This window comes from Crocodylus porosus, unplaced genomic scaffold (assembly GCF_001723895.1).
Source record: "Crocodylus porosus isolate Cpor-Errol unplaced genomic scaffold, CroPor_comp1, whole genome shotgun sequence".
NCBI classification, from domain to species: Eukaryota; Metazoa; Chordata; order Crocodylia; family Crocodylidae; genus Crocodylus; species Crocodylus porosus.
This window is the reverse complement of record NW_017728951.1, coordinates 35,440,887-35,453,463: the sequence shown is the minus strand read 5'-3', so window position 1 is coordinate 35,453,463 and position 12,577 is coordinate 35,440,887. Positions and strand designations below refer to the sequence as shown.

The 12,577-nt window shown below is 48.9% G+C and overlaps 1 protein-coding gene across 1 annotated transcript in view; it reads right to left on the bottom strand.

Moving 5' to 3' along the window:
• Positions 1-12,577, bottom strand: part of FRMPD2 (FERM and PDZ domain containing 2) — a 131,448-nt gene that overhangs the window by 42,952 nt on the left and 75,919 nt on the right. The window contains exons 28-30 of the mRNA XM_019555523.1: positions 9,628-9,995; positions 3,163-3,355; positions 1,206-1,364 (exon numbers count right to left, since the gene is read on the bottom strand). Coding sequence (XP_019411068.1) covers positions 1,206-1,364; positions 3,163-3,355; positions 9,628-9,995 — 720 coding nt within the window. The remainder of the gene's footprint in view (positions 1-1,205; positions 1,365-3,162; positions 3,356-9,627; positions 9,996-12,577) is intronic.

Sequence of the window (12,577 nt, the reverse complement as noted above, 5' to 3'; positions counted from 1 at the left end):
AATCCTAGGTGCCCATCGGCAGACGCTGAACATATTTTTTTAGTTGAGAATTATTCTAAGTTACCATTATCCCAGACTGGGGCAGGTTTATTTTGCCTGAAAGGTGATCCGGAGACCAGGGCTTGACCTGGGAAAGATTGATGGCCAGAAGGACTTGACCCAGGTCCAGGCGGGTAATGTGGATGAGAAGAGATCATTCCAAGGAAGATTGCAGGGAGCAGCATCTTCCCAGGCCATGGATGTGGTAAGGGTGGGGTAAAGGGGAGGTTTGGAGCCCCATGAAGAAAGACCAGGGTCAAGACCCCTTTTGGGACCACCAACAGGGACTGCCTCCCCATCAATCAACATCAAAGACGTGGCAGGTAAGTAGGGGCAGCGCCTGAAACCATCTAGGTGGCCCCAGGGTGCAGTCTCACCCTGATGTTGCTAGGGAACAAGGTACTGACCAGAAAAGGACCAAGCCTTACAACACCTACCAACGACAGCTTGGTTCAAAAAGTAGGGGTTAAATATTCACCATAGCAAAAAAGTGTATCAGTAAAAAGTTTTCATATTATTACTAAAAAACATTAGGTTGGTAACCCTGCTTGACTGCAGGAATGGATGCCATATTGCCTCCACACCCAGAGCCCACAAGTGCACCCCATGCCATGCTGTCCCCCAGCCCATCCCACCACCCAACTTTACCTGCACTGGCCTCGCTCACTGGCTCAGCACAATCCCTGAAAGAACTACTTTCTGCCTACCTGCAACCTAGCAGGCTTGCAGACAAGCAGTGGGATGCAGCAGTAGCACATGGGTGGGGGAGGGGTGAGGTTACAAAAGCTGCTGAGAGCTACAAGGCCCTGAGAAAATGCTTCCTGCGTGATGCTGTGCTTCTGCTCAGCCACCAGGTAGCGCTCCTCTGCTCTGTCTGTTCGTCAACGCTTGCCTCCACCTTCTTTCCCATGAGGGATCTTCAACCAAATTCCCAGTTGCTTAGATTTTTCTGGACTGATCCTTTTTTATGAATTTTACAGACAGGCATTTTTAGCTTCTCATTACAGGCTGTCAGTAAAAATTTGCAGGCAGTTGACAATCCTGGCTCCTCACATGAGTAAGTGTAAGGCAAACTGGGGCTCCTCTAAGAATAAGGATGCCAAAGCAAAATGCCATTGATCGCCTAGCATTTTCACCCCCTTTTTTAAGCCAAGGGATTTCTGTACCATAATGATTCTGTCTCCTCTTCTCAGCCTTCCATCAGACAAGGCAGGATCATTCCGGATCTCATCAACATACAGGCAGTTGTCCAGTTTATTAAGAACCACTGTGAATCCATAACCATTGTTCTCAGACCTTGTCAAAGTCACAGAGATCTCAATTTCCTATCAAATGGAACATACAATGTAATCAAGGCCTGACCTTCTACTGCACCAACTTCCTTCTTCATGGTTTAGATCTAAACTAGGGGCCCAGTCTTCAGCTACACTATACCAATTGTAGTTGGGGGATCTGCCCTTTGGGCTAAGTACAGGCAGCCAAAAAGCCCAAGGCTGAATTGATTCAGTCTTTGCAGGTTAGTCTAAGATGCGGAGATTAAATTGAGAAATACCTGGACACTAGGGCTGTGCGAAATTTTGGCAGCTATTTCATTTCAGAGGTGTTTTGGGCCATTTCAGTGTCCGAAATACCAAATCTGAATCAAAATGGAAGGCTCTGAAACATCTCTGAAATTAACTGGAAAGCTCTGAAATGTTTCAGAAATGTTCCAAAGAATTTCAGAGTTTCGGAGCCGGGCTTGCAGGAAAACAAAAACTAAGAAGAGAGAGGGAATGAGGACTGCTCTGATACTGACATCTAGCTCCTAGTTCAATTCCCCAGCCCTCTGATCACTTCCCCCAGCTCTCTGATCATTTCCCAAATTCTTTCTGGTGGGCACGGGTCCCCGACCTGCGCATGGGGTTTCAGCTGGGGAATTGAACCAAGAGCTGAGGAGTTGAACAGGGGGCTGGGCAATTGAGCTGGGGGCTGAGCAATTGAGCCGCGGGCTAGGGAATCCCTGCCGCATGACCTGGCTCTGCAGGAAGCAGAGATCCATGCGAGGGTCATTTCACTGCAGTTGTCTGCCCTGTGCAGCCCCAGGTTGCTGGGGAAGTGCAGGGTGGGCAGCAGAGGCAAGAAGACCCTGGCATGGATCTCTGCTCCCTGCAGAGGTCAGTCACAAAGAAGGGACCAGCAGGCTTGCCTGACAGTCTGCACTGCTTCCCTACCCCATAATGCGGCATGACAGGGATCAGAGATCCATGCAAGGGTCTCCTCCCCTATACAGAGAGCAGCATCCCTCCCTCTCCCCTGGACAAGCCATCCATGGCCCCATCCTGCTCCCTGATGGAGCCCCAAGCTCCCAGCCCTCCCTGGCTGGGTAGGACAGAGCAAAGCTTCCCTTACAGCTAGTTTGAAACAAATTCAGAGGAGATTTGGCCAAAATGAAACAGGACAGTTATCTGAAACACTGAAAAGAATTACTGTTCTCTAAAATGCTGAATCTGAAACCAAATCAAAACACAGCTGTTTTGCACAGTCCTACTGGACTCACATTTACTTTTGATTCAGGAAATGCATACACATGCCTGCAGTGGCTCATGCCAGAAGCCGGGGGTGCTACAGTATGTCTCTCTGGCACAGCCAGCATGGGCTGTGCGTTCACTTCTTCCTGCTGCCCCTGAGGTCTCTGGGATTTGCAGTCCAGACTCACAGCAACAGAGCTCTGCAGGGTTGCTAATCATTTCCTCTTCCTGCTTCCAGGCAAAGGCAGGGGCTGCTTCCAGGTGCCTCCAGGATTTGTAGTCCACAGTCACAGCCAGCAGTAAGTTTAAGTAGGGGAAGGGATGTTTAACACCACCCCCCAGCCCCAGACCCCCGCCAGCATTTGCCTGGGGGAGAGCAGTCAGAGGAGGTAAGAAGAAAGACAACTCCTTGGGCACAGACGGGGGTCTGCCTCCCAAAAACACATTAGGTTTCCCAGACTGGTAAGAGAATAGCTGGGGAAATGAGACTAAAATAATGTGGTGTGGGTTGATTAGAGCAACACTAACAAGTTCGTCTTTAAAAACAGTATTATCCAGCTCCCTTTCCTCCCCATTTCAGTGACAGAACAATTGCGTACCATGGTCAGTCACTTACCCAAGTATAGTCTTCCTCCTCCTCTTCTCCCTCCAATTCATCCATATCCTCCCATTCATTGTCACTGTTGCTTGGTTTTCTAGCAGGCGAGGAGGCTGAGAGTCTGCTATGTGCCCAGGGTTGCGGGGTGGCTATAGCTGGAGAAGCTGTTTCAGAATTTCCACCACATGAGAGCGAGGTCAGAGATGTTGAGCTGATGGCGAGATATTCCTCATCAACAGGGGCAAGAGAGAGAATTTCAGGCATGCAATACATGCTCAATAGTTCATCATCACTCCTGTCAAACACAGGGCTGGAAAATGAAAACCCATATGACTGCAGGACAGGGGTTGTCTTCTAGATGCTTCATTGCTGGGGCACTGGGACCTCTACTGCATACAAAGTATCTCAAATTTAACAAAGGTGAAATTTATTGGACTAAACTCTGGCAATAGTACCATTCTTATTTTTTAAAAATCACCAATTTGTTGAGCTAGGTGAAAATATATATATATATTTTTTTAGACTTCCAATGGAAAACTATTTTATTCCAAAATTTTTGCACTGAATTTTCCTTGTTTTTAACTAGTAGATTTCTGTTAATTGGGAAGAAGCATTTGAATCAGCCTGTTTTGATTACTCTGCCTGTATTATAAATTTCTTCATATGAACAATGAATAACAATTAGTTTAACACCAGGGTGCAAATTTTCACTAAAATGGCTCTTTGGCTTTCATATCCACCGTCTCCTTATTTCAAAAAGAATGCCTCACACATCCCTCATCTCTGTGATTCTTTCCATGGCAACCACAGTTCAGATCACAAACATCTATATTAAAGAGACAAAAATTGCTCCATAGTTAAGTCATAACTAATTTTCCATTGTAAGTCTGATCTTGACCTTCTCTCTATATTCCATTTAGTTAAATAAAATATGTTGTCAACTTAAAAGTTGATATGTGCAATCCATGATGGGAGGAAGGCTTGAAAAATTAGTTTGGTTATTTCAGTGGCAGGAGCAGAGGCTCAGTGTTTAATGGCAACCCTGAATCAGGATTTTGGAGCCTATCTTTAGCCCAGGGGCGGGCAATTATTTTGGGCAGAGGGCCGCTTACTGAGTTCTGGCAAGCCATCAAGGGCCATATGACAAGCAGCCCAGGGCAGATAAATATTAATTTTCTAAATTTTTTAGGAGCTCTGTGGGCCAGATAGAACGGCCTGGCAGGCCGCACCTGGCTCTCAGGCCGCGTTTTGCCCGCTCCTGCTTTAGCCTCTGCTTTTGAAAACCACAACCCCAGTTCCTAGTACACACCTCTGATTGGATTAAACTGATGTGCATGGATATGTGCACATGCATGTATGTGCGTGTGAGTGATCTAATCTCATTTTTCATGGTAGGATCCAGCAGTACTTAGTCTAGCAAATTGCTTAATGCTGTAGCCCCACTCCACCAAAGCACCAAATACGTGCTCAGCTTTAAGCAGTGAATAGTCCTCCTGAAGTCCATGACTTAACTCCCTTACTTAAAATCAAGTATGTTTTTAATTTTCTTTGCTAGGTCAAATCCATACATCTTGTGACTGCACCTACCACCAAGGAAATACTGCAAATACTGTTGTGCTTTGTCAATTTTTGCATATATAACACGGCTTTTTAAAGGTTTTATTTACAAAAACCCTAGTTTTATATCAGATATTTATTCTTAAGGTGTTGCAAAATTTCCCCCAACTCTTTGATTAGACCAATATGTAACTACCATGATAATGCAATTGTGTAAACACAATTAAAATAATCATAAGTCACAGTCATTTCATATTTTGAGCCATAGAACCTATGAGCTAAAGGTTGTTTGAGATACTGTCTGTGGCTAGAAAGAAAAAATTAAAAATAGTATAGCAAAATAGGATCCTATCCAGATAACTATTACTCATATTTTTAAGCCATCCTACACAGTACCAAGATTTGTTCATGCATTATTTAACACAGGGGTGGGCAAAATGCGGCACAAGGGCCGAATGCAGCCAGTGAGGCCATTCCATCCGGCCCGCAGGGCTCCCCCAAAATTAAGAAATTAATATTTATCTGCCCCTGGCTTCCTGTCCTGCGGCCCTCAATGGCTTGCCAAAACTCAGTAAGCAGCCTTCTGCCCAAAATAATTGCCTGCCCCTAATTTAACATTAGGGTGAAGCCACTTAGCTCCAGTAAGTTCTGATATAAGAGCTCTTGATGTGAACATTAAAGGTTTGCAGGAGCAAGCCATATGTATTCAATGGGGTGGGGGACAAAATTCTTTATTAGTTAAAACAGGAAGTGTAAATAGGAAGAACTGGCCATTGCAAATAACAGAGCAGCAGTGAGGAGGAAACTGATTGTGTACCTGCTTCATTAGTATGAGTACAGATACTTATGATGCCCTGTAAGAGCACCTTGATGATTTAACAGAAGATTTCAGTTTGGCAACGCACATGCACCCTAATACTTCCCTTAGGGGCAGAGGTCACAACTTTAACAGAGACCCCAGCATTTTTCCTACAGCAGTCCAACAGCAAGGTACTGGTTGGCCTCCAAGGGTAGGGAGCATATCCAAATAGGTACAATTGCTCAAGGTAATGACCCAAGTAAGAGCTCATCCCAATGCATACACGAACTGTTTCTTGCCCATGTCTGGCAGCAGGGAAGATACAAAGGTCCTATTTTTATGTCTATACAAAACAAAACCAAAAAATATAGACACTTCTGTATCAGAGGGTGTAAAACGGAGCAAGGTGCTCCTGTTACATTAAGGGAGAAGCTGCCGCAGGAATGCCTGAAGGTCAGGGGATTATGGGCTAGATGTGGGGGGTAGGCAGCCAGGGACCCATAGGCTGCAAGTGCCTATTGTGGGATAGCTGCCTAGCAGTTCGGGTGTAGGGCAGAGCCCTAGTTAGGCAGCAACCTGCCCTGGAGGCTGTGGAGGCACACCTACAGTGGGTCAGGGGAGCACCTGAGTGGAAGAGGAGGAGCCAGGGGATATAAGCCTGGGCCCTTAAGGCAGGGGAGCAGCGCAGCCTGAACTCAGCCAGGAGAGGACCTCTTGCCAGCTTGGGCTGGTGGGGAGTGAGAGTTGCAAGCCACAACAAGTACTCCCGAGACTGAGAGGGTCAGAAAATGGGACAATGGCTTGGCAGTAGCATGATGATCCAGAGGGGGAATGTTTGAGTTCAAGGAGGTTGCTTGGATTTACGTTCTAGTTTATACTGGAATTTCAGCTGTGGCTTTAAGGGGTGGAAAGGAGGCCACAGGGGTGGCTGAGGGGCATGTGAGGTTTTGAGCCCTGTCAGGGACAAGGGCACAAGACCAAAACAGGCCAAGGCTGAGTGGGGTAGAGCCTGAGCCCAGAAAGGGCAATGCAGGCCAACTAGAGGCTGAGACCGGAAAGACATTGCCCAAGACAGTGGGCCTAAGCCATCTGTCAACAGTCGGAGTAACCTATAGGCTAAGGCAGATGAAGTCTATACAGGAAGACAAACAGTGATGAAGTGACATCTGCTAGGCATAGACATGGCTGTAAATAGCCCTCAAGGTGATTAGTGCCCTTAGGGCAGGGCCGGAGACCAGAGCTGCGGCTCGTGGAGGGGATTACTTCTGCTGCTTGCACCCCGGGATGGCATGGGGGGGGCACGTGCCCTCTGGATCTGCACGGGGTGGGATACAGAGGGGTGGGCTGCACCCAGGGCTGCATGGGGCTCTTCTCAGCAGCACTGGGAGGATGCTGCATCCACCCCTAATTTCATCACCACTCCGCTCCAAGTGCTGCTGCCTTCACCAGCCGCCCAGCACAACCCCGGCTCTTCCCAGCACATGAGTGGAGGCACGGTGTTAAGCCAGGGCTGTGCTGGGCAGCTGGCAGTGGCAGCACTAGAAGCAGAGTGGCAGTTAAATTTGGGGTGGATGCAGCACCATCCCAGCACCCACTCCAATCCTAGCCCCTGCTGAGAAGAGTCCTGCACAGTCTCGGCTGCGGCCTGCTCTGCCTCACCCATATCCAGGGGTCAAACACTCCCCCCGTACCCTCCCGGAGTGCAAACAGCAGTGAGAGCCAGCTCCCCCGCCTCCCATTAGCCACGGCTCCAGCACCCCACCCCACTGCGCAATGCCTGCCCCTGCCCCCTCCCTCACCACAGGAATGGGGGTTGATCTGTCCCCCAAGTCCCTTCCAGCCCCCTCCACTTCCACCACACCGGACTTACCAGCTGGGGGCAGCTCTCCACACTGCCAGCTGTGCTTCTCGCTGCCTGAGTGCTGTGCTGCAGCTGCATGCAGCACGGGCATTTATCAGCCAAATTACTGGGCCCATCTGGCCGATATCCGATATAACCAGTTTCAGATGTATCAGTGCACCTCTAACTATTATTAATAATATATATATTTATTTAATCAAAGCCAACCTTTTTTCATATGTCAGAAGATACAAGTTCCAATTAAAACTTTTTTTCCCCACTGTAGCAGGACCAGGCCCCAAGGGCAACTGTGATGCTCCCAGGTGGACACACAGCTCCTAACCCACAATGTGTGTGTGTAAATAATGTACACACACAGAGCTTGCCTACACCTACATTTACTCTGGGATGGTTTTACTTTAGAGTAAATGAGTCTAGTAAACCCACTCCAGTAAGGCATCAACATATACAGGGATGCGGAAGCAGATGTGCTACTCCCACCTCCTCCGGCACTGCAGCAGCCAGGGGGAGCTATAGGCTCCCCTGGGTGCTAGCCCAGGGGTGGGTAGGGAGCATGGGGCCAGAAAACAGCTCATGGCAAGGGCTGGAAGATTGCTCCCTACCCTGGCAGCAGGGAGCTTCTGGCCCTGGCTCCCCAGTCAGGGGCTGGGGACTTGGGAAGAGCTGCGGGGGAAAGGCAGGTCCCAGCCTCCTGTCCCAATCCACTGATGGAGCTGCTAGCTGCAAGCCTGTAACTGGGCAGGGATTCACTGCCCAGCTGGCAGCTCAGAACTAGCTGCCCCACCGGTGGATCAGGGCAGGGGGCTGGGACTTGCCCCTCACCTGCAGCTCTTTCCAGTTCACCTACCTTAATCACCTGATTAGGGAACGGGGCTGGAATCTGCCCCTGGCTGGGAGCCTCTTCCCTGCCCAGCTCCATGATTACTGCCAGGGCACAAGAACATTGTCCCTGCTTGGGCTCCAGTGCCAGCAGGCAGCTCCTGGGGGCAGGGAGGAATCTCCCAACCCCTGCTGCCTGGTAGCCCCCTGCTGCCTGGTAGCCCACTACTGCCCAAGTTTGCTCCTAGTCAGGGGTCTACATGTGTGCGCAGTTAATAATCTTGAGTAAATTTGCTACCTGCATTCACGTTGGAGCCAATTACGGTGCAGTAAGAATCTGCATGTTTAGATGTGGATACTTATTGAGCAGTATTTGTCTCTACTGCACAGTAAAGCATCTCACGTGGATGTGCCCACACACACTTGTAACACCCTCTCCACCCTTCCCACATACACACACCTTTTGATCTACTCTTAGATTCAGCTATGGAAAAGCAAATCTGTGAGCGGTAGCTCCTGTAGGAAATGGGAGGAGCTAAAGATGTGCAGGGGGCAGACTCACTCCAATGTAACTGTGTTTAAGCCTTTGTTTCTGTACTGTATCTCACAGGGTGCTGGAACCCCAGATTTTTGTTGTGGCATTGGTGAATCTGGACAGACATGCATGGATCTCAGCTGAATGCATGTGAAAATGGGCTCAAGCAGTTGTTAAATAAATGCTACATAACTGAATGGGAAGACAACCCCCTGGAAGATTTCTCATACTTATGCAACTGTGAGCTTCACCTCCCCTCTTCTGTATTAAAGTGACGATTTCATTGTTTCTTTTCTTCCCATTTCAAGAGAAAGAGGAGGAGGGTGAGAGAATTTCACATTGCAGTATGGATACATGAATGTATCTTTTATTCTTTGATGGGTTTGTTTGATTTAACAGCTGTGGGGGGGTTTCAAGGGGATATAAAACAGTTTAGTATTTAAAAAACAGATTCTTATGAACACTATTCTTTTACAACAAGTGAGTTTCATTTTGTACTTCATGCAGAGGATTAAAACACATTGCATAAGGAAAATGAAACTTAATCTCCTGTCCACTATATATTTTAAACATATGACTATGGAAGGGAATCATAAAATAGGTGCCTACTTAATGCCTATTTAAAGCAGCCTTTCTTCTAACTTCAGTGGAAGCAGCATAAGATGGTGACTTATTTTTGTAATGCATCACTATTCATACAAGTGTCTTACCATGCAGCCTACTGCATGGTTCAAGAATGAAGGCAAGGAGACAGCAGTGTGATAGAAAAGGCTAATATTAGGTGCTGGGTAATTAACAGGGCACAGGGCACGTGCCCTCCAGAACTTTGTGCTTAACCCACAGCACTTTGTTTGCATGCAAAAGTCTGAGGGCTAACAGAAATAGCACAGGGTAGGCCTCAGCACTTCTTACCTTTCAGCCCTTCCAAATTCACATGGTGAGTAGCAATTCTGCCTCACCTCTTCCTCCAGAGAGTGAAAAGCCTCAGTAGGGATATTTTCGTGGTAGGATTTCCAGAGATGCTGGTAGGAGCATGTGTCCTGGGCTGCTGATTTGTCCAGAGGCTTCTCATGTGGGGGTCCTGTCTTCTGCTTCTCATGTGGTGGGCTTTCTTCTTCAAGGAGTTCACTGCAAGAAGCCACAGCTGGAAAATCCTGGTTGCCTTGCCGTTCTGGCAAGGTACAATCATCTTCTTTAGCAGGTTGACTCAAACTGTTAGTAGCATCTGGACTGGCCAATGTCACTGCCACAAGCCCCTTAATTGGAGAAGGTGCTGGAGTCTAGCAAAATGACAGAGTGAGTATATTTAGTTTCTTATTTCTTTCCCATCGCTCTTTTCCCCATCTTTCTTTCTTACAAGGAAAGAGGAAAAACAGCAGTGCAAATATCAACAGATTCTCAATGCAGCACAGAGCTAGTGACTTGGTGGGAATACAGCTCTGAAAGAACCCCAAGATTAATACCTGGGAGGGACTCTGAAGGGGTCCAGATCACAAACCAAAAATTGTCGTCTTGCAGGCCAGGAAGCCCATGACCTAAGGACTGGTTGGGGTTGCCTATACTTCATATACAGGCAGTCCTCAACTTATGATGTTTTGCATAATAAACATCTTAAGTGCCCTTCATTGTAAATTGACACCCTGTTTCAACCTTCAGCTGTAGGTTTTGACTCTATGATGCTGGATACAGCTGTGTCCAGCTAGTAATTCTGGTGTTGTGGAAGGAGTGGAGGAAGGGAAGAGGTGTGTGGGGAACAGATCAAGGCCCCCCATGGTGAGAGAGGGTCTGGGACTGTGGCTCAGGCTGGTGCCACTCATGGGCACGGAGGGGGTGAGGGGAGGAAGCACGTGCCCCCAGATATGCGCAGGGCTGGGCAGGCGAGGCTGCGCCAGGCTGTGCTGTGAGTGGGAGCTATGCACTCCTGCTGCTCGCCCAGCCGGGGCAGGGCAGGCACTGGGCAGAGCTGCCGTGCTGCCTCTGGCTGAGTGGCATGCAGATGCGGAAGCCGCACCCTCTACCCCACCCTCCAAGAATAAGCTGTAGCTCTGACCTGCACCTGCCCTGCCCTGCCCCGGCTGGGCCAGTGGCAGCAGGGCATGGTTGGGGGGGAGGTGTGGGCTCAGATCAGGGCAGGCAGTGGAACGGAGGCTGTGAGGGGCTGCAGTCACCCAAAAGTTTGCCATAGCCCCCCCATAGGCCCCACCTCCTACCTGAATTTCAGCCCAGCGCAGCCCCAGCCCTACCCACTCTGTCCTGATCCAGGAGCACACACCCCACTCCCCATGCCCTGCCATTGCTCATTCAGCCAGAACAGAGCCAGTGCAGGATGGAGCCATGACTCATCCAGGAAGGGAGTGGCTCCCACTGCTGTATGATGCTCATCCAGAGGCAGCACAGTGACTCCGTCCTGCGCCTGACCTGCCCTGGCTGGGCAAGTGGCAGGAAGGCATAGTCCCTGCTCCCAGCGCAGCTCAGTGCAGCCCCAGCCCTGCCTGCCCTGCAAAGATCATGGGGCACATGCCCCCCCACACAAACAGCACCAGCCCGTCCCTCACCACAGGGGGTCTTGATCTGCCTACCCCCACACCCTTTCCAACACACCAGACTTACCAGCTGGACACAGCTGTATCCAGCATCATAAAGGAACTAATCCCCCAGTTATAACATTGTTCCTATGGGGAAATTGTTTCTGAATTATGTTTCAGTTTAAAACACGGTTTTCAGGACCCAGTTGTATCATAAGTCTGAGGACTGCCTGTAACACCAAAGTCATGGTAAGTTTTTCCAATTTTAGGTGAGTTGGGAGTACAGACAGACAAGTGAGTAGTGGCAAACCCTAGGAGGCAGCCAATTCAAGGGGTCTTACTAAGCTGTCACAGGATGCAGAAAAAACAGTCCAATAGCTGCTTATGATCTGTGTATTTCTTTAAGTATACAGCTGAGGAGACTATTTGTCTGTCAAGACTATTCTGCCTGTGAGTTCTATTCCCCACAGGCACTGTCTCACTGGAGACTGGCATAAGGGTAGACCACAATGGTCAGCCTTCAAGCAAGTCTAATCCAGCCACATGTGTAACAGGAGAGCTGTAGTATGGTCCCTTAATCCCTGCTACTTAGATGCCGCATTAGAAGTCTGCAATCTGATATAGAAAGGTGGTCTAAAGCTAACTTCAGTAGAGTAAAAAGCCAGGAAAGAGCCCAAATAAGAGTTACCAGTGCTGCTAACAACTTGGGAGCTAGCCAGGCAATAGGCAAGCAAGGCAGTACTCCAGACAGGGAAGAAGGGCTGCATCTCAGCTGAGCCTAATGCGATTGAGGAGAGCAGGCTACTCACTGATGGGATAGGCCATGCCTGGGGCTGATCAGAAATGTGTGACTGGAAGGGGTGAAGCCCAGGGAGATAAGTTCAGCCAGTGTGAGCAGTCTGGCTTAGGCTGTGCTAGTGGAAGGAGCTCCTGGCACAGAGCTGAGAAGCACTGTTGGAATGGTGAGTTGGCTGAGAGAAGCCAGCTGAACAGGGTAGAAGCTGGGGAGAGCCTGGTGAGAGGTACCCAGCCCCAGCTGATGATGTTTGGGTTTTGATAAATGTAGATTTTTAAACTGGAGGACCAGGTTGTGGCTACATAGGTAGTGGAGACCCTGGACAGGGTGCCTGGGAGGCACTCCACACTATCAGGGGCTGAGGCCAGGATAAAACCCTGCAAAGTCCTGGGACCCTTTCATAGATTCTCATAGATTTCATAGACATTAGAGCTGGAAGGAACCTTGGAAGATCATCGAGTCCAGCCCCCCACCCAAAGGGCAGGAAGTCAGCTGGGGTCATAGGATCCCAGCAAGATAAGCATCCAATTTACTCTTGAAG